The sequence below is a fragment of the Zootoca vivipara genome, chromosome 2 (assembly GCF_963506605.1).
Source record: "Zootoca vivipara chromosome 2, rZooViv1.1, whole genome shotgun sequence".
Taxonomy (NCBI): domain Eukaryota; kingdom Metazoa; phylum Chordata; class Lepidosauria; order Squamata; family Lacertidae; genus Zootoca; species Zootoca vivipara.
Genome location: NC_083277.1, coordinates 4,697,113 through 4,723,389, shown reverse-complemented (window position 1 = coordinate 4,723,389; position 26,277 = coordinate 4,697,113). Strand labels below are relative to the sequence as shown.

At 46.9% G+C, this 26,277-nt stretch overlaps 1 protein-coding gene across 3 annotated transcripts in view; it reads left to right on the top strand.

Annotated features, from left to right (window-relative positions):
* The window catches only part of LOC118080168 (alpha-2-macroglobulin), a 61,579-nt gene extending 38,981 nt beyond the window's left edge, over positions 1-22,598 (top strand). For 2 of the 3 annotated variants that reach the window (XM_060268979.1, XM_060268972.1), the window contains exons 22-36: positions 970-1,021; positions 1,783-1,869; positions 3,771-3,947; positions 4,492-4,576; positions 6,210-6,366; positions 7,809-7,883; positions 10,552-10,717; positions 13,891-14,123; positions 14,684-14,902; positions 15,880-16,007; positions 17,444-17,534; positions 19,845-19,913; positions 20,066-20,168; positions 21,349-21,390; positions 22,309-22,598. In XM_060268979.1, coding sequence (XP_060124962.1) covers positions 970-1,021; positions 1,783-1,869; positions 3,771-3,947; positions 4,492-4,576; positions 6,210-6,366; positions 7,809-7,883; positions 10,552-10,717; positions 13,891-14,123; positions 14,684-14,902; positions 15,880-16,007; positions 17,444-17,534; positions 19,845-19,913; positions 20,066-20,168; positions 21,349-21,390; positions 22,309-22,334 — 1,710 coding nt within the window. In that variant the 3' untranslated portion in view covers positions 22,335-22,598. The remainder of the gene's footprint in view (positions 1-969; positions 1,022-1,782; positions 1,870-3,770; positions 3,948-4,491; positions 4,577-6,209; positions 6,367-7,808; positions 7,884-10,551; positions 10,718-13,890; positions 14,124-14,683; positions 14,903-15,879; positions 16,008-17,443; positions 17,535-19,844; positions 19,914-20,065; positions 20,169-21,348; positions 21,391-22,308) is intronic. The other variant, XM_060268976.1, reaches the window with a different exon arrangement.
* Positions 22,599-26,277: the final 3,679 nt, after the last annotated feature.

Here is a 26,277-nt window from a genome sequence, read left to right as displayed (position 1 = left end):
GAGTTGCACAGGTGCAATGGGAAGACCCTGATGTTGGGAAAGATGGAGGGCACAAGGAGAAGGGGGACGACAGCGGACGAGATGCTTGGACAGTGTTTTCGAAGCTACGAACATGAGTTTGACCAAACTGCGGGAGGCAGTGGAAGTCAGGAGTACCTGACGTGCTCTGGTCCATGGGGTCACGAAGAGTCGGACACGTCTAAATGACTAAACAACAACAACAACAATGGGAATGTCATTAGTGCAATGCGATTCTCCCTCCCCTCTTCTCCTCCATCCCCAAATCTCCTCTGGAGGGATTTAACGGGCACACTGGGAGAGGAGAGGGGAAGAATATTATATCGCACAAAGAGAAATCCTTGTGCAGATGGAACATTGAAAATAACCCTTAAATTGAACGGATTATACCCAACCAACTCCTAATTAGAAAAGACCTATTGTGGTTAATGAACACAGGTTTGGTCATGTCCATTAACTTCAATGGGCCCTGGCCACATTCACACCATACATTTAAAATGCTACGATGCCACTTTAAACAGCTCCAAATAATTTGAAGAGCTGTAGTTGGTTAGGCTGAGAGGATGCTAAGGAAAGTTGCCAGGAGACCCCTATTCCCCTTGCAGAGCTACAGTTCCCATTGTGGTTTAATGATCAATTCCTCTTCCTAGGAGACTCTGGGAATTGTAGCTTTGTAAGGGGAGTAGAACTCCTCGCAACTCTCAGCAGAGTCCCTAACAACCTACAGTTTCTGGTATCCTTTGGGAGAAGCCATGACTCTTTATAGGTGTGCGATCCTGCTTCAAATGTACTTCAGATGGGGCCTGTACCCTGTCCCCCTCACACAATGCATTCATTTATTCTTCAAATTTAGATCTTATTTCCTTCTCAAGGTAGGCATTAACTATTTCCGTTATCTCCTCGGAGTCTCTCGTTCTAACCTTTCCCCTTTCCCGTTCTGTCTCCACAAAGCCTGAAGGGATTGAGAAAGACGTGGTCTTCAGCAACCTCCTGTGTCCAGCTGGTAAGTGCCTGCCTGGTGGTAGGGCCTTCTGCAGAAAGCTCACACTCTTGGTGAGATGACGATGGCGAAGCTGATCTACAGCCTGTTGCAGATATTAATACTGTGCAGTTTGAAGTGACTGGAAGCATAAGAACGGACTCCTTTTGAAAGAAATCATTGTCCGGGCCCATAAGAACATTTTTCAATTTTTTACGTTCCGAAATCTTCATAAACAGAACATAAGCATCAAAAATACAGCCAAAATATACATACATCTTGTGCTGTCCAGCACAGGTTCTGCATCTTGCAAAATATAAAATAATTCAGACAGACCCCTCCGCGATGCCAGAGACCTCGGAGCTCGAGGTCTCTGCGTCCTCTCGCCAGCGCGACGAACCGGAAGCCCTCACATTCTTGACAAATATTTGCTTTTTCCTTCTACTAATTCAATTTGGAACTTTGACTTGTTCTTATCAAAACCATAATTTCTTTTCTCCTTATTAAACAAATCATGAACTTGGTGGTATTGTATGCAACTTGTTAATTTATCTTTCACCTCCTCGTACGGTTCAGCAATATACCTTTAACCATTTTTTCGTTTCTGTGTCAATTAAGCCGGTTATACTTAACACGGCCTTCTATCCCAAGCAGCTGGATACTTCATTGAAGAGGAAGGGAGCTGGAGCATCTGTAAGGGGCAGTTCATTGTCTTTCAGAAGGTGCTCATGAGATTGATGAGCAAGAGGCATGATCAAAACTCTCTCTTTCTCTTCTGCTTGCAGAAAAGTCACAGTCATCAGCACCTGTAGCTTTAACGCTGCCAGCCAATGTGGTGGAGGGCTCAGCCAGGGCTTCAGTCTGTGCACTGGGTAAGTGGGGCAACCCTGGAGGCCCCATGCTGGGGCTCCAGTTACTCTTGCACCCTACCTCCCTCCCCCAACCAAAAAAACAGACCCAAGGAGGACTGAGCATGCTCAAAGGTTGTGTAACGCTGAGGGCGCTTGTATACTAGTTTCTGGTGGGATTCAAACGCTTACCTTCAAATTCAGGTTGCTGTGCAATTATACAGTGGTGCCTTGACTTACAAATTTAATCCGTTCTGAATGCACCTTCGTAAGTCGAAAAATGTCATTGGAAATGCGTTTTTCCATTGGAATACATTGAAAATGGAAAAAGTCGAAGCAACCCTATCTAAAAATTTGTAAGTCGCAAAATCCCTATCTAAAACCTCCCCCCCCCCGGATGTCGAGACATTCGTAAGCGTGCAGCCATTACCACCATTCGTAAGTCAAAAATTCGGTTGTCGAGTCGTTCGTAAGTCAAGGTACCACTGTAGGTGATTGGTAGGTCTCTTGCACAGCAAACCTAGTTCCCCGAAAGATCAAACTTATTTGCGATAAATGAAAGGGAAGCACTGGAAAGCATAGGATAACAACTGCTTTGATGCCACATAATCTAACCTCCCTGAAAACAAATCAAAACAAATGCTTGTTCAATGGCCAAGATGCAATCAAATCAAATCCCTGCAATCAAATCAATATGTGGATGTTCAATGGAGAGACAGACTGGAAGCACCCTGAGTATCTGTTGGGGTGGGTTGGCAGGTGGGAGAAATGGGGGGGGGAGTCGTGGGTGGCAAATGGAGTGGAGTGTCTTGAAAAGGGGTTTGCTGGAAGCCAGGCAGGGAGCTCTCTGCACAATTCCACTTGCCAGTCAATAGCTTTTTCCCCCAATTCCAAACGGTGCCTGGATCTCCTGTCTCCTCTCCTTGCATGCCCAAGCACCCCCCTGCCCTATGGACTGCCTGAATTCAATGAATAATGAGACACGGCAGTCAAATCAGGCCACAATTTTATCAACTACAGATGTAAGAGGTTTGGCATGTTGTTGTTGTTTAGTCGTTTAGTCGTGTCCGACTCTTCATGACCCCATGGACCAGAGCACGGCAGGCACTCCTGTCTTGCACTGCCTCCTGCAGTTTGGTCATAGGCACCCACTTCTGACCAGCCTGCCGGAAGGACTTAAATTTTGGATCAACCATAAATAAGGGAGTTCCTGACCTACATCGAGGAATAATCCCCCTCCTCCAGATTGCACAAGGGGAGTGCTGTGGCCCTAGTCCCCTTCCTTAGAAAAAAGGGGGGAAAGCAAAACAACATCAACAACAACAATAACTTTGGCTTCCTACAAAAGCTAAACAACTCTTGCTTCCCAAGAAAGCTCAAAAACTTTAGGTAGATCACTGCTAGATTTTTTAATACTGTGAGTAGATCGCAGTCTATTGGGAGTTGAACGTCCCTGTTTTAGAGTGAGGGATTTCAAGCTGAGGGGATCTCTTCACTGGGGACAAAGGGGTTAGTCGCACAAACAGCCTCGAGTTTCATAAGATACCTGGCCACATGTGCTGGAAGCAAACTCCGCTTACTAGTAAACCCAAGATTGAAGAGGGGTTTGTAAATGACCCAGGGAAATAGGGAGGTGGATTTTGCCTCAGGATTTCCTAGGAGTTCCTTTAGTAAGTGAGAGAAAAGATGGGTTCACTAGGTGCTCTTCTAATAATAGAGTAAGAGGGGCAACCGTCGCACCGTTTTAGCATTCGGTGGACGGGATCCATTGCAGCTACAACCTCCCCTCTGACCAAGACTATGCCTAAACTGCCACTCAAGCAAATGCTCACCAAAGCTCTAAACTGTGGCCTGATCCTTTTTTTTCTCCTTCCCCACTCACTCTCTTTCTCTCCCACACCTCCCCTTCTCGTACCGCATCCCAGGAGACATCATGGGAACAGCCATAGAGAACATCCACCAGCTTCTCCAGCTGCCCTACGGCTGTGGGGAACAGAACATGGCCCTCTTTGTCCCCAACGTCTACATCCTGGAGTACCTGAATAACACAGGGCAGCTGACGAAAGAGGTCAAGTCCAAGGCCATCGGATACTTGGTGGCTGGTGAGGAAGACTCGTAGCTCTGCAGGAAAAATTCTACTCTTGCTTTCCTTGGAGGCTGGGGAGGGCAGGGAATGAAGTACTGTACACTGGTGCCTCGCTTAACGAATGCCCTGCTTAACGAAATTCCCGCTTAACGAAAGGATTTTTCGAGCGGAGGTTGCCTCGCTAGATGAATTCGTTTTATGAAAAATTCGTCTAGCGAATTGCGGTTTCCCATAGGAATGCATTGAAATTCAATTAATGTGTTCCTATGGGCAAAAAAATAAAAAATAAAATCAATGCTAGACGAATTTTTCGTTATAAGAAAAGACCCGTGGAACGAATTAAATTCGTCTAGCGAGGCACCACTGTATCTGGCAGCTTCTGGCAGTTTCTCATTTTTCCAATCTAAAATTCAGTTCTATATCTTTTGCAGCAATTTGCACTCTCTTGCTCTCGCTCATCATTAAAATTTGTCAGCCTTTTCGTGCGAATGTCTCTAAATAGTATACCTATACAACTGCGTGCATATTTTTTTTGCAAACAATTTCGCCTTCCATTTTAGGCTACCAGAAGCAGCTGAACTACAAGCACACTGATGGCTCCTTCAGCACCTTTGGAGAACATAACTGGGAGCCAGGAAACACCTGGTGAGATTGACAGTGCCAGACTCATAATTTCAGGCGTGTGGTGGTGGGGGTGGGATTCGGCAGGATGTATGAAAAGTTGCAGTAGTGAGGTAGGAAAGCCCGGGGGGGGGGATCACATCCAGCAACCTTCATTTTCAGATAGTACATGGCTAATGGACCCCTGACCATTAGGTCCAGTCGTGACTGACTCTGGGGTTGCGGCGCTCATCTCATGTTATTGGCCGAGGGAGCCAGCGTACAGCTTCCAAGTCATGTGGCCAGCATGACAAAGCCGCTTCTGGCGAACCAGAGCAGCACTCAGAAATGCCGTTTACCTTCCCGCTGTAGCGGTTCCTATTTATCTACTTGCACTTTGACGTGCTTTTGAACTGCTAGGTTGGCAGGAGCTGGGACCGAGCAATGGGAGCTCACTCCGTCGTGGGGATTCGAACCGCCGACCTTCTGATCGGCAAGCCCTAGGCTCTGTGGCTTAACCCACAGCGCCACCCGCGTCCATGGGTAGACAAGTGTAAAAAGCCCTGGACACAAATTCCCATGGTCTTCTAGTGGCTCATTTACCAGAAGTAATGTATTTTGAGTTAACTCTGGAAGTGTATATTTGATTATGACCAAAGAGCACAATATATATTAGGAGGCTTAGTTTGGTCAGGCAGATCTCCAGAGAAGGGTGATCAAGGAGGATAAGCAGTCCGGAAGCCAACCCTTATGAGGAACGCTTGAGGGAGTTTGGTATGCTTAGCCTGGAAAAAGGAGACTGAGGGGAGATATGATACCGGTAGCCATCTTCAAATATCTCAAGGGCTGTCACATGGAAGATGGAGCAAGCTCATTTTATTGTGCTCTGGAGGGTAGGACTCGAACCAGTGGCTTCAAGTCCCAAGAAACACTGACTAAACACTAGGTAAAACTTTCTGGCAGTAAGAAAGTTTTACCGTGTTGGTGCTGACCTTTAAAGCCCTAAACGGCCTCGGTCCAGTATACCTGAAGGAGCGTCTCCACCCCCCCCATCGTTCTGCCCGGACACTGAGGTCCAGTGCCGAGGGCCTTCTGGAGGTTCCCTCACTGTGAGAAGCCAAGTTACAGGGAACCAGGCAGAGGGCCTTCTTGGTAGTGGCACCCGCCCTGTGGAACGCCCTGCCACCAGATGTCAAAGAGAAAAACAACTACCAGACTTTTAGAAGACATCTGAAGGCAGCCCTGTTTAGGGAAGCTTTTAATGTTTAATAGATTATTGTATTTTAATATTCTGTTGGAAGCCGCCGAGAGGGGCTGGGGAATCCCAGCCAGATGGGCGGGTATAAATATATTATTATTATTATTATTATTATTATTATTATTATTATTATTATTAGAGCTGTTGGACAGTGGGATGAACTCCCCCCAAAGGTGATGGGTGCTCTTTCATTGGAGTTTTAAAGCAGAGGTTAGATGGCTACCTGCCAGGGATGCTTTAATTGAGATTCCTGCATTGCAGGGGGTTGGACTAGAGGACCCTTGGGGGTCCCTTCCAACTCTATGCTTTTTGAAAGCGGTATGCAAGTTTCATCAAGAACAAACAAAAAAGCGTACTGCAGTTTGTTCAACAGGTTTCGTTTGCTTGCTTTGACCGACCCTGCTCTGGGCTTGCTTTCAGGCTGACAGCGTTTACGCTTGTATCCTTTGCCCGGGCCAAGTCCTTCATCTTTGTGGAAGAGAAGCACATCATCGGCGCTCAGGCCTCGCTGGCTTCCAGGCAGAAAGAGAACGGCTGCTTCCATAGCACCGGGACCCTCCTCAACAACGCCCTGAAGGTACAGAGGGTTGGAAGGAGACTCTATGGTGAAACATCAGCACAATCATAGGCAGGGCCGGCGTGTCCATTTAGGCAAAATAGGCAGTTGCCTAGGGCGCCAAAATGGAGGGGGCGCTGGCCAGCCTGCCGGGGGGGGGGAAGGAAGCCTGCTCTTGCGAGAGGCGGCAGCGGTATGAGTGCCCTGAAAGGAGCGCTTTCGGGGCACTGATCCTGTCGCCACGTCTCGCAAGAGCAGGCTTCCTTCCCCTCCTCTTTTTATCTCTCCCTTCTCTCTCTCTCTCTCTCTCTCTCTCTCTCTCTCTCTCTCTCTCTCTCTCTTACCCGCCCCTTCCTTCCTTCCTTCCTTCTCTTCCTCTTCCTCTTCCTCTTCCCTCCCTCCCTCCCTCTCGCTATTTCCCTCTCACCCCCTCCTCCCTCCCTCCCTTATCCTCTCTCTCTCTCTCTCTCTCTTTCTCTTTTTCCCTCTCACCCCCTGGGGGGCGCCAGAAGATGATCTCGCCTAGGGCGCAAAAAACCGTAGCACCAGCCCTGATCATAGGGCAAAACTTCTAAGCTTGTTTGGGTTGGCCTATGGGACTTGGGGTTAAGTTGGAGAAACTTGTTCTGTTTTGCTGAGTTTTATTTCTGTTTTTGGTCCTGAGCCTTCAGGGTGGTGATTGCTCTATATTGCTGGAGGGACAATCTTGCAACCTTGCAAAGTTCTGGTGCAGCTGCCACAGCCAAAGGGGGGGGGATCAATGTCCAGCGCAAGACACTGTGCCTTCTGAGGAAAGTGGGCTCTTCCTCCTTTCCCCTCTTCCTCTCACAAGTGTATCTAAAAAAAAAAGCCTTCCTCAGTATCAAACACCTGTGGCCCTGAGATTTGCAAGTGAGGCCTTCTTGGTGGTGGTTCCCCATTTATGGAATTTGTTTATTTCCCTGTTTATTCTTGCATTTGTTCCTGGCATCTCTCTCTCTCTCTCTCTCTCTCTCTCTCTCTCTCTCTCTCTCTCTCTCTCTCTCTCTGGATGTTTTTGCCATACTGGGCTCCTTTAGGAGGAAGGGTGGGATATAAAATTTAGTAGTAGAAGAAGAAGAGTTTGGATTTGATATCCCGCTTTATCACTACCCTAAGGCTTCTCAAAGCGGCTCACATTCTCCTTTCCCTTCCTCCCCCACAACAAACACTCTGTGAGGTGAGTGGGGCTGAGAGACTTCAAAGAAGTGTGACTAGCCCAAGGTCACCCAGCAGCGGCATGTGGAGGAGTGGAGACGTGAACCCGGTCCCCCAGATTACAAGTCTACCGCTCTTAACCACTACACCACACTGGCTCTCTCTAATCAATAATGAATAATATTTGGAGAGCAGTAGATCTTGAGGTGGGGGAAGTTCCCTGGTGATGGCAAAGGGCTTTCCTGTACCACATGGGGGCTGAGTAATTCCCATCTTTTTTCTTACAGGGCGGGGTTGATGATGAGATCACTATGTCTGCCTATATCACCATCGCCCTCCTGGAGATTCCTCTGCCTGTCACTGTAAGTAGCCATCTTTTCCCTTCTGCAACTCATCAGGGACAACCATTCAGGATGGGTAGAGGCTATTATAGCCTGTGCTAACTTCCCATGAAGCTAAACACTCTAGCAAAGAGCTTAATAACCAATCTAGCTCTTATTGGGCCAAAGTCTTGAATCCATTTAGCCTAATTCAGAAAAAGATTTTTCCAAAATAATTAGTTGATGGACTCTGCTTCTAAATGTTACCTGTGTTTTTTTAAAAATATATATAGATAGATATATAGATGATAGATAGATAGATAGATAGATAGATAGATAGATAGATAGATAGATAGATAGATGTAGATGTTGCTGTTAACCTATTTGGTTTTTTTATTTAAAAAAAACAGTATATTGTCATACCTTGGATCCTGAATGCCTTGCGACTTGAACATTTTGGCTCCCGGGCGCCGCAAACCCGGAAGTGAGTGTTCTGGTTTGCATCCAATGTGGCTTCTGAGGCTTCCAATTTCGTGCAGGAAGCTCCTGCAGCCAATTGGAAGCCACGCCTTGGTTGTCCAACATTTTCAGGAATCAAATGGAGTTCCAGAATGGATTCCGTTCAACAACCAAGGTATATATATTAAAAAACAAACCAGATGCTGTGGAAGATGGGCTCTGTCCTGGTCCAGGATGCTCTTACGAGCCCTTTTGGGAGCGATGTTACTGAAGCTGAGCCCAATTCCCTATTTGAGCTCCTTGGCGTGCTGAGAGTACAGTATATATGGCTTGTGAATTTGGCTGGGAAAGTATTTTTTCCCCTGTCCCAGTCACACACAGAGAGATGCTCCTAGAGGAGCGCCTCCGCCCCCATTGTTCAGCCCAGACACTGAGGTCCAGCAGCGAGGGCCTTCTGGTGGTTCTCTCAGTGAGATGAGAGAAGCAAAGTTACAGGGAACCAGGCAGAGGGCCTTCTTGGTGGTGGCACCCGCCCTGTGGAACGCCCTCCCATTAGATGTCAAGGAAATAAACAACTACCTGACTTTTAGATGACATCTGAAGGCAGCACTGTTTAGGGATGTTTTTAATGTTTGATGTTTTATCATGTTTTAAATATTCTGCTGGGAGCCATCCAGGGTGGCTGGGGAAACCCAGGGCAGGGAAGGGTATAAATAATAAATGAGGATGAGGATGATGAAAGTAATAAAGTGGCTTATTATACACACCTTGGGTAGGAAAGGTTTTCAGTTCTAACCTAACTAAAGCAGAGAAGACAAAGGTGGCTGAAATAAACTCAGAGTCAAGAGTGAATTTCATGCTCTTTATTCAGCTTGTAGTAGCAACAGAAGAAGAAGAGAAAAATGGCTCTTTCCCCAAAACGTCTGCTTATATACATTATTTACACAATGGGCCTTGCGTGATTGGCTACTTCAGGGCTGCACCTGTAGGCCAATCAGGTTGCAGATTCACTTCTGCCTGCAGCCTGATTGGCTGCTCCTGCAGGCCAATCAGGTTGCGGATTCACTTCTGCCAGCAGCCTGATTGGCTGCTCCTGCAAGCCAATCAGGTTACTGATTCACTTCCACCTGGAGCTGGATTGGGTGGCTCCTGCAGACCAATCAGACTGCTGCATTCTGGATCCTATTGTTGTAGGATTCAGCTCAGTACATACGAGTAGCCATGCTTTCTAATTTGTTATGGGAGGATGGATCCCTCTCACCTTTAGGTCCAAGAGAGAAGTGAGATAAGCAGGAGGAAGTTGTAAGCAGGATGCAACTTAAGACATATAAGTATAAACATCAGAGAGGTCGGGAGGTCAGCAGCGACGTTGAAGTTACAGGGATAGTCTGGGAATCTGGAGGTCTCTTTCTTGTTTCTTTTACCCCGCACAAACCCATCTCAGTGAGCTGAGGTGCACCCAAACCTCCAGAGGTTGTGCTGCAACTTTGCTCTTCCCAGCAATTTGCGGCCAGGAGGCCTGATCCTGCCACTCAAGCCACCTCCAGTAGCCTCCTGTCAGGTCTCTGGAAATGGCTGCAGTGGCTTGAGACAAACTTGACATGAGTCAGCAGTGTGATGTAGCAGCTAAAAAAGCCAATGCAATTCTGGGCTGCATCAATAGGAGTATAGCATCTAGATCAAGGGAAGGAATAGTACCACTGTATTCCGCTCTGGTCAGATCTCACCTGGAGTACTGTGTCCAGTTCTGGGCACCACAGTTCAAGAAGGATACTGACAAGCCGGAACGTGTCCAGAGGAGGGCAACCAAAATGGTCAAAGGCCTGGAAACAATGCCTTATGAGGAACGGCTTAGGGAGCTGGGTATGTTTAGCCTGGAGAAGAGAAGGTTAAGGGGTGATATGATAGCCGTGTTCAAATATATAAAAGGATGTCATATAGAGGAGGGAGAAAGGTTGTTTTCTGCTGCTCCAGAGAAGCGGGCACGGAGCAATGGATTCAAACTTCAAGAAAGAAGATTCCACCTAAACATTAGGAAGAACTTCCTGACAGTAAGAGCTGTTCAGCAGTGGAATTTGCTACCAAGGAGTCTCCTTCTTTGGAGGTCTTTAAGCGGAGGCTTGACAGGCATATGTCAAGAATGCTTTGATGGTGTTTCCTGCTCGGCAGGGGGTTGGACTGGATGGCCCTTGTGGTATCTTCCAACTCTATGGTTCTATGATTCTAAGTTTCTCCTTCCTTCTCTCCCCAGCACTCCGTGGTGCGCAACGCCCTGTTCTGTTTGGAGACGGCGACGCAGGCGAAAGAGATCAACACTTACACCAAAGCCTTGCTGGCTTTCGCCTTTGCCTTGGCGGGGAAAGAGGACAAGAAGCAGGAGATGCTGCGTCTGCTTGATGGGGAAGCTGTGGAAGAAGGTGAGAGGCGGCTTCTTTGCCTTCTCCCCATTCTGCCCCTGTCTGGTTTCCTGATTGGTGTAGAGTTGGGTTGGGGGGGGGTCTGTCAACTGCTTCTCCATATAGAAGAAAAGTGCATTGCAGAATACGGATATAAAATTTACAGCATTTTTATGGTTTAATAGAAAATCATATGGAAATGATATATCATGGCATATTTCCATTTCCGCCGTATCAAGCAGTTGGTCCCTTACCTCTCTCGCCCTGATCTGGCCACAGTGATCCATGTGATGGTCACCTCCAGGCTTGACTATTGTAACTCACTCTACGCGGGGCTGCCCTTAAAACTGACCCAGAAACTCCAGCGGGTGCAGAATGCCACGGCGAGGCTCTTTACGGGGTCCCGGATGCAGGATCACATTCATCCAGTGCTATACCAGCTGCACTGGCTCCTGATGGAGTACAGGATCAGGTTTAAGGTGCTGGTTTTGACCTTTAAAGCCCTATGCGGCTTGGGACCCTCGTACCTATGGGACCGCCTCTCCTGGTATGCCCCGCGGAGGACCTTAAGGTCCACAAACAACAATATTCTGGGGATCCTGAGCCATACGGTGGCTAGATTGGCCTCAACTAGGACCAGGGCCTTTTCAGTATTGGCCCCAACTTGGTGGAACGCTCTTTCACAGGAGACCAGGGCCCTGCGGAATTTGTCATCTTTCCGCAGGGCCTGCAAGACAGAGCTGTTCCGCCTGGCCTTTGGGTTGGTTTCAGTCTGACACCTGTGTTTTCCTCCTCCATGGTTTGGATTTATGGACTAATTAAAATGAGGCTGCATTTTAAATTTTAAATTTTAATATTGTATTTTAATCTGTATTTTAATTAATTGTTTTCTTTTCTTTTATGTCTTATTGTAATTTTATTGGTGTTAGCCGCCCTGAGCCCGGTTTTGACTGGGGAGGGCGGGGTATAAATAAAAAATTATTATTATTATTATTATTATTATTATTATTATTATTATATAGTTGGTATCTAACAGCAAGTAAACTGACAAAAATGTATAAATCCAAATCAAACAAATGTTGAAAATGTAAAGAGAAAGAATGTTCTTTTTTATCATATGTGGTGGTCTTGTAGTAAGGTTAAAGCTTACTGGGAAATGATATATAATGAATTGAGAAGGATGTTCAAAATAACTTTTATTTAAAAAAACAAAAACCAGAAGCTTTTCTTTTGGGAATTATAGGGACAGAACTACCTAAATGGTATAGAAACTTATTCATGTATGCTACTACAGTGGCAATAATGCTACTTGCTCAAAAATGGAAAGAAGCAGAAGTCTCAGCAAAGGAAGAATGGATACAAAAACTTATGGAATATACAAAAATAGTGAATAAGAAATCAAGAAGAAGAAATCAAGAAGAAGAAATCAAGATAATGAACTTTTTATAAAATAATGGAAATGGTTTATTGAGTATTTACAGATAAATTGTAAACAGGTAAAAACATTAGCAGGATGAGTGTAATAACCTGCAGTTTTATAAGAGTATCTATTTACAATAGGTAATTAAATGAGCAAGTTAAATGAACTTGGATATGCAGAAGATATTAAAGAATAAATTAATGGAACCCCAGAAAGAGGGGGAAGGGAAGTCAAATTTTGAAATGTTAAATTGATGGTAAAACTAATGAAATGTATAGATTTGAAAAGTATTTTTTTTAAAAACTAAAAGAAAAAGAAAAAAAGAAAACTGCATTGCTGCCTCCCCAGACTGCTTCACCTTCTTCTTATCCAATATAATTGCAAAGCCGCTTATCATTTGAAAAAGCAGCTAAACCCAAGTGATGGTATCCAACAAATGCATTCCTTCAGAGCAAGGATAGCTAAACGACAGAACTTGCTCTCCCAGGATGCAATTTTGGCTGCCGGCCTAGATGGCTTTAAAATAGGATTGAACAAACTCATGAAGGAGATGGCTATCTGTGGTTTGTGGCCATGATGGCTATGATCTTCCTCCAGAATTGGAGCCAGCAATGCTTCTGAATACACAGAAGCCACAAGGTGAAAGAAGTGCTCTTGTGCTTGAATTCTGCTTGCTGGTTTCCCACAGGCATCTTGGTGGCCACTGTGAGAACGGGATGCTGGACTAGATGGGCCCTTGGCCTGATCCAGCGGGCCATGTCATCTTTATGTCATCTTTATAAGGATTTCTCCACATGCACCCTTCACAGAACTGCTCTAGATAGTTGGTGGAACCCCTATAACAGATCTGAGGGGTGCGTAGTGGGAAGGGGGGGAATTCCATTGCTCAAATGCCAATCCTTGTGCAGGCTGAGACCCTACCTGCCCGTGGACTGTCTCACCAGAGTGGTGCATGCTCTAGTTATCTCTCACTTGGACTACTGCAATGCGCTCTATGTGGGGCTACCTTTGAAGGTGACCCGGAAACTACAACTAACCCAGAATGCGGCAGCTAGACTGGTGACTGGGAGCAGCCGCCGAGACCACATAACCACCGGTCTTGAAAGACCTGCATTGGCTCCCAGTACGTTTCCGAGCACAATTCAAAGTGTTGGTGCTGACCTTTAAAGCCCTAAATGGCCTCAGTCCAGTATACCTGAAGGAGCGTCTCCACCTCCATCGCGCTGCCCGGACACTGAGGTCCAGTGCCGAGGGCCTTCTGGCGGTTCCCTCGCTGCGAGAAGTCAAGTTACAGGGAACCAGGCAGAGGGCCTTCTCGGTAGTGGCACTCGCCCTGTGGAATGCCCTCCCACCAGATGTCAAAAAGAAAAACAACTACCAGACTTTTAGAGGACATCTGAAGGCAGCCCTGTTTAGGGAAGCTTTTAATCTTTAAGAAGTTAGTGTATTTTAATATTTCTGTTGGAAGCTGCCCAGGGTGGCTGGGGAAACCCAGCCAGATGGGTGGGGTATAAATAATAAATTATTATTATTATTATTATTATTATTATTATTATTATTATTATTATTATGTGGAACACGTTCATTGGATACCTCCCCGATGGATGTGATCCCGGATTCAGCTTCAGGAAAGCAATGCAAAATGCGGCATTATATTAGACACTTGCTTTAGAAAATGCTTTTGGAGCCACTGGTAAGCCTCGTTTATTAAAATGTCTGTAGTGGTGCCAAGATCGTCTGACTCGCGTGCTAATTCACCTCTCCCTTTCCGAAGCAGATGGCTCTCTTCACTGGCAGCGGCCTAGAAAGCAAGATGTGGGCGCTGACCTTCCATTCCATCGCTTGCCCCGGGCACCTTCTGCAGAGGTGGAGATGACAGCCTACGTCCTCCTAGCGTACCTGACCAAGCATCCAGCGCCATCGCAGGAAGAGCTGGCAAAATCTGCCCGCATTGTCAAGTGGCTCGTCAAGCAACAGAACCCCACTGGTGGATTCTCTTCTACTCAGGTAAAGTCCCTCCCTCCCTTCCGGGGACCCAGGAGCGGAGGATGTTGGGAGGGACACAGTCAGGCTGTTTTGGTTCATTAGAGACAAGGAGTCCCATCAGGGCAAAAACTCCTCAGAAAAACATAAGCCTGGAGAAAAATAAAGGTCAGAGAAAGTTGAAAATGTTGCTGAAGTTTAGGTTCCTTGGCTCTAGATACAAGCTTCTCAGACTCCATATTCCCACCATAATTCCCCGTCTTACCTTAATGGCACATGTTAATTTATCATTAATAGCTATATCCCACACCTCTTTATACCATTCTTCCATTTTATATTCTGCTTGCCCCTTCCACTTCCTAGCTATCATAAGGCATGTAGCTGTCAATAAATTGGTGAGCAAGTCCTTGGATGGTTTTTAAGGAAAGGGATTTTAACCATGCTGTACTGTTTATGCAAGTACAGCTGGAGACTGTTGAATCTGGGCCAATATCTTAGACCAGGAAGGCCTTCAAAGGGAGGGTTGTCCTCTCCCAGAGTAAGGCACATGGCTCACGCTCCCCTCCCCGTGGTCTCTGTTGCAGGACACTGTGGTGGCGCTTCAGGCCCTCTCTCGGTATGGAGCTTTAACCTACTCCAGAAGTAGCAAAGGCACAGACTTGTCTTTGCGCTCCGGAGCGAATGCCCTGGGAACTTTCCATGTGGACAACACCAACCGCCTGCTTCTTCAGTGCCGATCTCTGGACCAAGTGCCAGGAGACTACAATGTTGAGGCGACAGGAGATCGCTGTGTCTATATCCAGGTGAGTAAGCGCCCAGGCAGGGTACCTGGGAGAGACAGAACGTGTGATGACGTCAGGCTTCCAGGAATCAGCTTTCTCCCCCATGGCAGTAAATAAAATCAAATGAAAGGAACATCTTACCAGTTAGATTCTTTAATAATCACAGTGAGAGACAAAGATTGTGTCTCTCTAGAATGGCGGTGCTCCCCATTAAGGTTCACTCCCCCCTCCGTCCCAATTAATCTATGTCACTCCTACGTCTTGTAATCTGAGTTTATACCCTCTGTGCTTTCTGTTCTGAGACTGTCTGAGCTGTTCTCAAACTTGGGGAGGGCAGTGGAGGAATGCTGTCCAACAACTGTGAATCTGTTGACCCCCTCTCTCCCAGTGTTTCTTCTTCTTCTAGCTGTTCCCCATCCAGTATTTCCCAGCTTCTCCTTCTGAACTGTGCCCCTCTGCAAACCACTGTTCCAAACCTACGTTGTCCTTCTGTTCCTGGGAAGATTCAGGATCGGGGGAGGGGGTGGCTCCCACCATTCCTCCTCAGTGCAGCCCTCCTCAGCACGATCACTGACAGATGGTTTCCAAGCCACCATGTAGTCCCAAGTTATATGAGGAAAGAGAGTTCCTGACTAAAGCAGAGTGTACCCTCTCTGCTTAGCTCACCCTTTTACTTTTAAGAACTTTCTGCCACCAGATCATAGAATCTTAGAGTTGGAAGGGACCCTGAGGGTTCTCTGGTCCAACCCTCTGCAATGCAGGAATCTCAACTAAAGCATCTTCAGCGTTTAGCCAAGTTTCTTGCATTGCAGGGGGTTGAATTAGATGGCCCTTGGGGTCCCTTCCCACTCTGCAATTCTATTATCCATGACAGATGACCACCCAACCTCTGTTTAAAAACCTCCATTGAAGGAGAGTCCACCACCTCCCAAGGGAGTCCGTTCCACTGTCCTGCTGCCAGAAACACCTCACATACCTGAGTGCTTTTTCCCTTCCAGACCACCTTGAAGTACAACGTGCATCTGCACCCAGAGGACTCGCCTTTCAAGCTTGAGGTGTACACGGTCCCTAATTCTTGTGCTGGACCGAAAGCTCACAAAACATTTGACATTGCTGTAAATGTCAGGTAATCCCTTCACAAAGCCCAGGCTGGCTAGCTAGCTGCATCAATACAGGAGCACAGCATCTCTGGTCCTTGGTTCGGCTGATACGTTGCTCCGTTTCTTGAACTGTCTTACAAATTGTTTGATAATCGAGTTGTGTTGTTGTACTGTGTTCTGGGATAGCTAGTGGAGTCATAGCCATTACACAAGGCCAGTTATTCATAAGGATGAAGCGTAGTTTAAAAAATATCCTTAATAATAAACCAGCCATTTGAAACAAGTCCCATCTAAGCCCCGACAAACACTGTGGGGCAAATCATGGTGGAAATCTATATCTATATATACTGTTTGATTGTAAAAAAACAAAAACAACCCACAAAATGAAACCTCAAAGCCATTTACAAAAATGATAAAATTATCAATTAGAGGAATTAATAATTCCTCTAATTTTACACTTAAAAAGTAAAAATTACATTAAAAGCAGATTAAAACTCTCATCAACTATCTACACATCTACGTGGGCTTGTCCAAACAAAAATGTTTATTTCAAGTGGCAACAAGGCACCTGTCTGATATCAATAGTCAGGGAGTTCCAAAGTTCCAGATATCATTGATATAAAGCTCTCCCATGCCATCCCTTGGAGGGAATATCATAATTGGTTTTAACCATAATTAGGGATGGGGGAGAACTATAATTCAGTTTGGTTTTAGAGGCATTCAACGGGAAACAACAGTCACTTTTCAAACCAAATTTTGAACCGAAGCACAACCATCCTTAGGAATTCATCCTTCTCCTAATTTTTGTAATCCAGTTCTTCAGCCAAGTAATGTGTGCAAAACTGCATGTCGTAAGATAAAATGTGGCTATAAATGCATACGTCGTTTGAAAATAACATAAGAAAAACACATAGTAGTACCTTGGTTCTCAAACGAAATCCGTTCCGGAAGTATGCATTAAGAAAAATTAGAAAAATGAAATTTTACAGTTGGAAGGGACCCTTAGGATCATCTACCGTAGTCCAACGCGCTGCAATGCAATGCAGGAATATGCAGCTGTCCCATATGGAGATCGAACCTGCAACCTTAGTATTATTGGCACCACGTGGTAACCAACTGAGCTATGCAGGGATCTTTTGCCCAACGTGAGGCTCGAACTCACAACCCTGAGATTAAGAGTCTCATGCTTTACCAACTGAGCTATCCTGGACAATTATGTTCCTTTTTTATCCAACCAACAAGCCCATTATGTCAGGTTTCCCTGACAAGCGGTGACTTCCGCAAGGGAGTAACCGGACAAACATTTTGTCTCCAGCTGCAACACAGTTGGGTCCCTCACGTTGCTTTGCTTTGAATGTATTAGAAGCCAGGTTGGGTGGCTGCGGGAGGTCTGGTGGTCAGGGATGGCAAGCATTGGAGTTCTGGCGTGAGAATTCTTTCCTTTCCCTCTTTGATCTCTCAGTTACATTGGCAAGTTGCCGACCTCTAACATGGCGATCCTTGATGTGAAGATGCTCTCAGGATTCATCCCTGTAAAATCGTCTGTAAGACAGGTAATGGCTGTTTGTGTGGCAGTACCCCCATAGCTGCCAAGTCTCCCGTATTCCCTGGGAAACCCCCGTTTTTCCAGCCGTTCCCAGCCGGAAAAACATATTTTTTTTGCTTTCCCCTGGATTACTTACCAGCCGGGGAAGGCTCCTTCTGCGCATGTCTGGAGTCTCTGGACATGCGCAGAAGCGATTTTTGGCGCGGTGGCCATTTTGGAACTGGGCAGAGCATGCTCAGAAGCGACTTCCGGTGCTGCTCTACCCAGTTCCAAAATGGCGACAGCACTACTTCCGGTCTGCCGATCCCTTATTTTTCCGGCAGGAAGTTGGCAGGTATGGTTCCCCCACCCCCCAAAACTCCCTTGGCTATGTTGCTGTTGGCATCCGTCTGACTTGAGAGACAACGCAGTGTGCCTCCGGGGATGAAGTCGAACAGTTGCATTGCCAACACCAAAGTGATCTCCCTGAGGCGCCCAGAAGATCCTGGGCTGCCCAGAAGACAAGAGCCCCTCTCGGCCTCGCTGATGTGGTTCAATAGAAAGCAGAGCAATACATTTGGCACCAGCGTGGCTGCAGGAGTTGCCTGAAGGGGGTGTACTGTTCACTGTCCTCGCAGTGGCCAGCCAGATGTCTGTGGGAAACCTGCAAGCAGGACCCAAGCACAAGGACGCTCTCCTCTGACGTAGCTTCCAGCAACTGGTATTCAGAAGCATTCTTGCCTCCAGCCACGGACACAAAGCATAGACATCCTGGCTGACAGCACTAACAGTAATCCTTGCACTGACAGACGCTTGATTTATTTCTTCTTTGGCGATCACTCGTAGCCGAGTAAGATGGTCTTCCATAAACACTGTTTTAAAAGTGAGTCCATAAGTGACTGTGGAGGCCAATTCTGGATCCTCACGGCCTTCCACAGTGGGGACATAGGTTTCCGGATGAAAATTGATCACGGTGAGGGTTTGCCAAACGTGCCTTATAGGGTGATGACTTTTTTTACAACCTCATTTCCCTGTATCATAATTTGATGATGTTTCATTAAAGATTAGATAAAATCTTACTTTCAAAGAGATTTGATAAAAAAACCTCATGCACAAAATGATTTTAAAAAATTTATTTATCAGTTTTTTGACCATTTTTGAAGTCACTGTAAGCAGATATAAAATTGAACCCAAGCTTTAGAGCAGGCATCCCCAAACTTCGGCCCTCCAGATGTTTTGGACTACAATTCCCATCTTCCCCAACCACTGGTCCTGTTAGCTAGGGATCGTGGGAGTTGTAGGCCAAAACATCTAGAGGGCCACAGTTTGAGGATGCCTGCTTTAGAGTCATATATATACAACATTATATAGGGTCATCAAACACACAAGGAAGCTTTTTTTAGCTGCAGTAAAAGTATAGACGCCGCTAGAAGACGATGTTTTGCTACCTCTCCTGTAGGTTCTTTTCCCAGCATGCCCGGCAGGGTCTGCTGGCTGAGTTTTGAGGTCCCAAAAAGGGGCTTTTACCTTGCACAGGTGTGACGTTTGTATACCCTATGTTGCTAAGAACACTCCCCATTGTGGAATGTGGTGTTGTGTCCAAAATTGATATGAAATATATATAGAATTGTTAATACAATTTTATGAAATGGTAAAACGGCATACAAAAAAATTAAAAACAGTTTGTGCTTAACCTTTTTAAATATTTCAATGGAATATACCTCATTTTAGTAATTAATAGGCAAAAGTTCATTCATTTGTGCTACAGGAAATAATTTTTGAGGGGGGGGAAATGAAAAAGTCATCACCCTAGTGCCTTCCTCTTAGCATGTTTCTCCCCTTCGTCCTGAGTTTGAGCATCTTCAAAACCTATGACACCTTTGGTAAAGGCTGTTCTCCAATTGGAGCACTTACAGGCCAGTGTTTCCCAGTTGTCGGTGTTTATACAACTTTTTTTTTTAGATTAGAGAGTCTTTGAACCCCTTTTGTTGACCACCAGCATTACGCTTTTTAAAATTTGTAATAGAGTAGTGGCTTTGGAAGACGATCATCAGGCATCCGCACAACATGGCCAGTCCAACGAAGTTGATGTTGAAGAATCATTGTTTTGACACGGGTGATCTTTGCTTCTTCCAGTACACTGGAATTAGTTCACCTGTCTTCCCAGGTGATGTGTAAAATTGTTTGGAGACACCGTTGATGGAGTCTTTCGAGGAGTTGGAGCTTGATTTGGCACTCCTTGGGGCTTCAGGCAGAAGCAAGGATGGTGGCTTGTCACAATTACTCGGGAATAATAAATCTCTCTCTTCTCCCCCCCCCCCAACATCCCCACTTCCAGCTAATCGGTAAAGCCCAGGTAAAGCGGACAGAAGTGAGCACCAGCCACGTTCTTGTGTATTTGGAGAAGGTGAGTGAGGAGATGGGAAAGCAAGAAATGCATCCTTTGGGGAATGCCAACAACTAGAACCCACTGCCTGCCTGATGGCACACTCCTGCGAGGTCTTGCTTTGCTGGGTGTGTGATGGCTTATAACAGCTTATCCAACCGGCTTGCCCACAGGTAGACAATGTGACCCAGAGCCTATCCTTCACGGTGGAGCAGGATGTCCCTGTCCGGCACCTGAAGCCTGCCCTGGTGAAAGTCTACGATTACTATGAAACAGGTAAGAATGGGCTCTGGTACTGCAGAACTGCTCAGTATACAGTAGTAAGAGCTGTTCGACAGTGGAATTTGCTGCCAAGGAGTGTGGTCGAATCTCCTTCTTTGGAGGTCTTTAAGCAGAGGCTTGACAGCCGTATGTCAAGAATGCTTTGATGCTGTTTCCTGCTTGGCAGGGGGTTGGACTGGATGGCCCTTGTGGTCTCTTCCAACTCTATGATTCTAGTGTTACAATCCACCCAAACTCTGAGCAGGGAGAGATTACAGGGGTTCCAACCCCTTCTCCGGAGTTCAGTTACCTTGGAATGAAGGCCAGCACAGGCTGTGGTGTCTTTAGGACAGGCATCCCCAAACTTCGGCCCTCCAGATGTTTTGGGCTACAATTCCCATCATCCCTGACCACTGGTCCTGTTAGCTAGGGATCATGGGAGTTGTAGGCCAAAACATCTGTGGAGGGCCGCAGTTTGGGGATGCCTGCTTTAGGATATGTGGTTTCCCACATATATACAACCTAAGCCTAAGATGGAGGGGCTCACAACATTAATCCCCCACCCCCACCCCCAAAATATTGCTTCTCCGTCACTCCAAGCACAGAGCAGGCATGTCTCTGTTTCTCCATCTTCCAGCCGGTTTCCAGCCCAGTTCACAAACCCCACACTGGCTATTGTCCTCTTACCTAGGAGAGGTCCACCCATTACCCTGGAGGGCACCATCAGTTAGTTGTATCTCTCACAGCCTGCCTCATTTTTTGGGGATGCTGAGGAGGACACTTAAGGGGCCAGCTAAGTCATTGTTTTACAAGCAGACTTGTCTGACTAGTTCAGCAATAGAATCCTCTATTAGAATCTAACTCCCACTGGGTACAGGACCCCAAGAAAGGGAAAAGACTCAGACTGACCTTCCAAACCCACAACAGTATTGTCATTAAAGTTCATCTCACGCTTCTTAGTTAGCTCTCAAACTGCCTTCCCAAAAAAACCTGTAAATCCGCCATGTTGTTGTTGTTGTTTAGTCGTTTAGTCGTGTCTGACTCTTCATGACCCCATGGCCATACAAAAGTAATAGTTCTAAATGTTCTAAAGCCAACCCACCGGAAAAATCCACTAGACCAAACATCTGGTGGCTTGGCACTGATGCAGGAAGTTGGAGGAACCTTTCCTGACCATATTTCATTGTATTTCCAGGTGACAGTGCCATTGCAAAGTACAGCCCCCCCTGCAGTACAGGTAAAGTATGAACAGAGATTGCCTCTCACCAACCCTACATGTGACACAGATTGAAACCACAAGACATGATTTAGGGTCCTGCACCAAAGTCTAAAAGGGATGCGGGTGGTGCTGTGGGTTAAACCACAGAGCCTAGGGCTTGCCGATCAGAAGGTCGGCGGTTCAAATCCCCGCGACGGAGTGAGCTCCCATTACTTGGTCCCAGCTCCTGCCAACCTAGCAGTTCGAAAGCACATCAAAGTGCAAGTAGATAAATAGGTACCACTCAGGGGCGTAGGAAGATAGGGGCAGTAGGGGTACATCGCCCCGAGCGACACGATCCCAGAGGCGCCATCGCCGCTGTCCGCCCCACCCCCAAAAGGCACGCCCCGCCCCAAAACGCGCTCCACATCATTGCGTACGATGCGCCCCACCCCCAAAATGCGTGGCGCGCCCCGCCCCCAGAACGTGCGCCACGTCACTGGGTGCAGCGCGCCTGCTCTCTGCCCCCAGTGGCGGCGCATGAGGCTTCGCCACTGATACCGCTCCAAGTGGGAAGGTAAATGGTGTTTCTGTGCACTGCTCTGGTTCACCAAAAGCGGCTTAGTCCTGCTGGCCACATGACCTGGAAGCTGTACGCCGGCTCCCTCGGCCAATAAAGCGAGATGAGCGCCACAACCCCAGAGTCGGTCACGACTGGACCTAATGGTCAGGGGTCCCTTTTCCTTTTTACCTTTTTACCTAAGTCTCTAACACTGGCAGCTGCATCAAGCAAAACAGCTAGCGGAATGGAGGACTTGCCTCCCATTCTGCAGGATGAGGGGTCGCCAACCTGGGCTGATAGAGTTGGGAGAGGGACATGACCCCTAAAACATCTTGGGCCATTTCTGGTTGGATGCTTGGCCAAAGGAGATTCTTGTGCTTTTCCCTCCACTGCAGATGACATTAAACAGGGGAATGCATAAGGAATGAAGCCCATCGCCCCCAGTAGACACTCTTGGCATCTTCCTTCCACCATCAGACACAGGTGGACAGAGCAACCAGGACAGCAACACAGAGAGGAAAGCATTTATCCCGACATGACCAACAAAAATCATCTCTGCTTTGCTTGCTTGTTCCTCCATGTACCCACCTTTTCTCATTCTGAGATCCTTTTCTACATCTGCTACTATTTCCCTCTATTGGATGATCGAGAAAATAAAAGGAATCCAATCATTTCTTTTTAACCTGTCTGGCCTCATATTTTCTTCTGGCCCAAATCCAATACAGAATTAGGGCTTGCGCTACATATTTAGCAGCAAACTGATATCTTAGAATGATGCTGAATGGCTGCAAAGTGTGTGTGGGGGAGATAGAAGGATCTGTCAATTTTGGTTCTCATTTTTCAGTCTTGAATCCAGTTCTCCAAATTTCTGCAGCAATTCACAAAATTTCTTTTATAAACAAATCATCATGAAGGTGTTGGAATGCCAAGAAAATAAAGAGGGGCTCTTTAATGAGCTGTCAAAATAGTATACATCTAAACCAGGCATCCCCAAACTTCGACCCTCCAGATGTTTTGGACTACAATTCCAATCTTCCCCGACCACTGGTCCTGTTAGCTAGGGATCATGGGAGTTGTAGGCCAAAACATCTGGAGGGCCACAGTTTGGGGATGCCTGATCTAAACCAACTTTCCAGAATGCAATCCCTATGGAGTGAAGAGGGTCTTGTCTCTTGAGGAGAGAGGGGTCAGCTGAAATTCCCCCGCACCAAGAAGGACCCACAGAGTCCCAGTCAACTTCTTTACTGCCTCCAGCTGAATGAAACCAACTGTCCAGATAACTCCTGCCATCCCAAGGTACAGCTTCTCCAATGTCCCCCACACAGCAGGATCTCATGACACAATCTCATGATGCAAGAGATAAACACGTGGATTACTTCTTGTAACTAGAATTGGAGACTGTTCTGCAGTAATGCTTTGAAGTGCATTCTTGTAACGGAGAGATTTCATTTCATAGAATCATAGAGTTGGAAGAGACCACAAGGGCCATCCAGTCCAACCCCCTGCCAAGCAGGAAACACCATCAAAGAATTCTTGACATATGGATACTGGAATCAGCAAGGGAAACCCACATGACCTGAAAATGTTGCTGTGTAATGCCACGTCAATGGTGAATAAAACCACTGCCATCCTAGTTCTGCTGGATCTCTCAGCGGCTTTTGACACCATCGACCATAAAACATGCTTCTGGACTGTCTAGAGGGGTTGGGAGCAGGGGGCACTGTCATACAGTGGTTCCGCGCCTTCCTACTGGGCCGTGTTCAGAAAGTGGTGGTGGGGGATGAGTGTTCAGACCCCTGGGCTCTCACTTGTGGGGTGCCTCAGGGTTCTGTCCTCTCCCCCATGCTTTTTAACATCTACATGCAACCGCTGGGAGAGATCATCAGGGGGTTTGGGCTGGGTGTTCATCAGTATGCCGATGACACCCAGCTCTACCTCTCTTTCAAATCAGAACCAGTGAAGGCAGTGAAGGTCCTGTGTGAGTGTCTGGAGGCGGTTTGAGGATGGATAATAATAAATAATAATAATAATAAATTTTTTTTTATACCCCGCCCTCCCCAGTCAAAAACCGGGCTCAGGGTGGCTCACACCAACAGAATTACAATAAAACATAAAAACAATTAATTAAAATACAGATTTAAATACAGTATTAAAATTTAAAATGCAGCCTTATTTCAAGTAGTCCATAAATCCAAGCCATGAGGGAGGAAAACACAGGGGTCAGGCTGAGTCTAACCCAAAGGCCAGGCAGAACAGCTCTGTCTTGCAGGCCCTGTGGAAAGATGACAAATCCCGCAGGGCCCTGGTCTCCTGGGAAAGAACGTTCCACCAAGTTGGGGCCAAAACTGAAAAGGCCCTGGCTCTAGTAGAGGCCAATCTAGCCATCTTATGGCTCGGGATCTCCAGAATATTGTTGTTTGTGGACCTTAAGGTCCTCCGCGGGACATACCAGGAGAGGCGGACCCATAGGTACGAGGGTCCCGTAGGTACGAGGATGGCAGTTAACGGATTGAGGTTGAATCCTGACAAGACAGAAGTACTGTTTGTGGGGGACAGGAGGGTTAGGGTTAGGGTTAGGGTTAGGGTTAGGGCAGGTGTGGAGGACTCCCTGGTCCAGAAGGGGTAACTGTGCCCCTGAAGGACCAGGTGCGCAGCCTGGGAGTCATTTTGGACTCACAGCTGTCCATGGAGCCGCAGGTCAATTCTGTGTCCAGGGCGGCTGTCTACCAGCTCCATCTGGTACGCAGGCTGAGACCCTACCTGCCCACAGACTGTCTCGCCAGAGTGGTGCATGCTCTGGTTATCTCCCGCTTGGACTACTGCAATGCACTCTATGTGGGGCTACCTTTGAAGGTGACCCGGAAACTGCAACTAATCCAGAATGTGGCAGCTAGACTGGTGACTGGGAGCGGCCACTAAGACCACAATACTGGCTCCCAGTATGTTTCTGAGCACAATTCAAAGTGTTGGTGTTGACCTTTAAAATCCTAAACTGTTTTGGTCCTGTATACCTGTAGGAGCGTCTCCACCCCCACCCTTCAGCCCAGACACTGAGGTCCAGCGCCAAGGGCCTTCTGGCGGTTCGATCCCTACTAGAAGTGAGGTTACAGGGAACCAGACAGAGGGACTTCTCGGTAGCAGCACCCGCCCTGTTGGCATGCCCTTCCACCAGATGTCCAGGAAATAAGCAGCTATCCTAATTTTAAAAGACATCTGAAGGCAGCCCTGATTAGGGAAGCTTTTAATACTGTATTTAATGCTGTATTGTTTTAATATTCAATTGGGAGCCGCCCAGAGTGGCTGGAGAAACTCAGCCAGATGGGCAGGGTATAATTATTATTATTATTATTATTATTATTATTATTATTATTATTAAAGTGAAGCTTAAGACGTCCCTGAGGTGACTGAGCACATTGTGTCCCAAAAGTGGGTCCAGGAGAGCCCCCCTCCAAAAAAACAGCCAGCCTCCTTTTTCACAGGGGCTCATCTTGCAACCCCGAATTGTCACTGCGAATAATGACCAAGAAGAGATGGGCTCTGAGAGAGTCACTTTAACTGGGGAAATAATAAGAATAGTCTGGCTGGATCAGGCCAAAAGCACCTCGAGTGCAGCATCCCGTCCTCACAATGGCTGACTGGATGAGTCCTCCTCTTCTGGAAAGTCCCAAAACGGGCCCTGAGCACCAGAGACACACTCTTCCCTCCTCCTGGGGCTTCTAGAAACAGGGATCCGGAAGCATGGCTGCCTCCAAATGGGGAGCAAGAGTGAAGCCATTGTGGCTGGGGCCATCCATAGCCCTCTCCTCCTAATCCTCCTCCTCCTCCTCCTCCTCCTCCTCCTCCTCCTCCTCCTCCTCCATGAATTAGTCTCAACCTCTTTTAAAGCCATTGAAGGGATATCCCGCAGCAACAGAACAAAATGTGAACTATTTGACACATTTTTCGATGTTTAGGACGGGGCGAATGGCATCTCCCTGAACAGCATTTGTGCCTTGTTTGGGGAAGGAGATTCCGTGTGTTGACTCATCCAGACCATCACTGACTCTAGATGCTGGTCCATCTGCCCCCCAGTCTCTCCCTTTCTGCAAATGATCATGGGGGCTGTTTTCTTCTTCATATATGCTTCGAATACACCGTCACACAAGCACCCCAGTCTCTGAGAGGGGCAAGATTCCAGGCGATCCAGGCATTTACACAGAGAGTTTGGTTTCCTTAGAAGGAGGGACGGAAGAGACGGCGGTGTCGTTAGGGTGTGGGGTTTATTCGCACCTATAGACCACCTGAGCCTTCAAAGGAGGGGCTCACAGTATTCCCACCCCAGGAGATCTTGCTTCTTGCAGAGTCACAGCCTTGGCATCCAACAG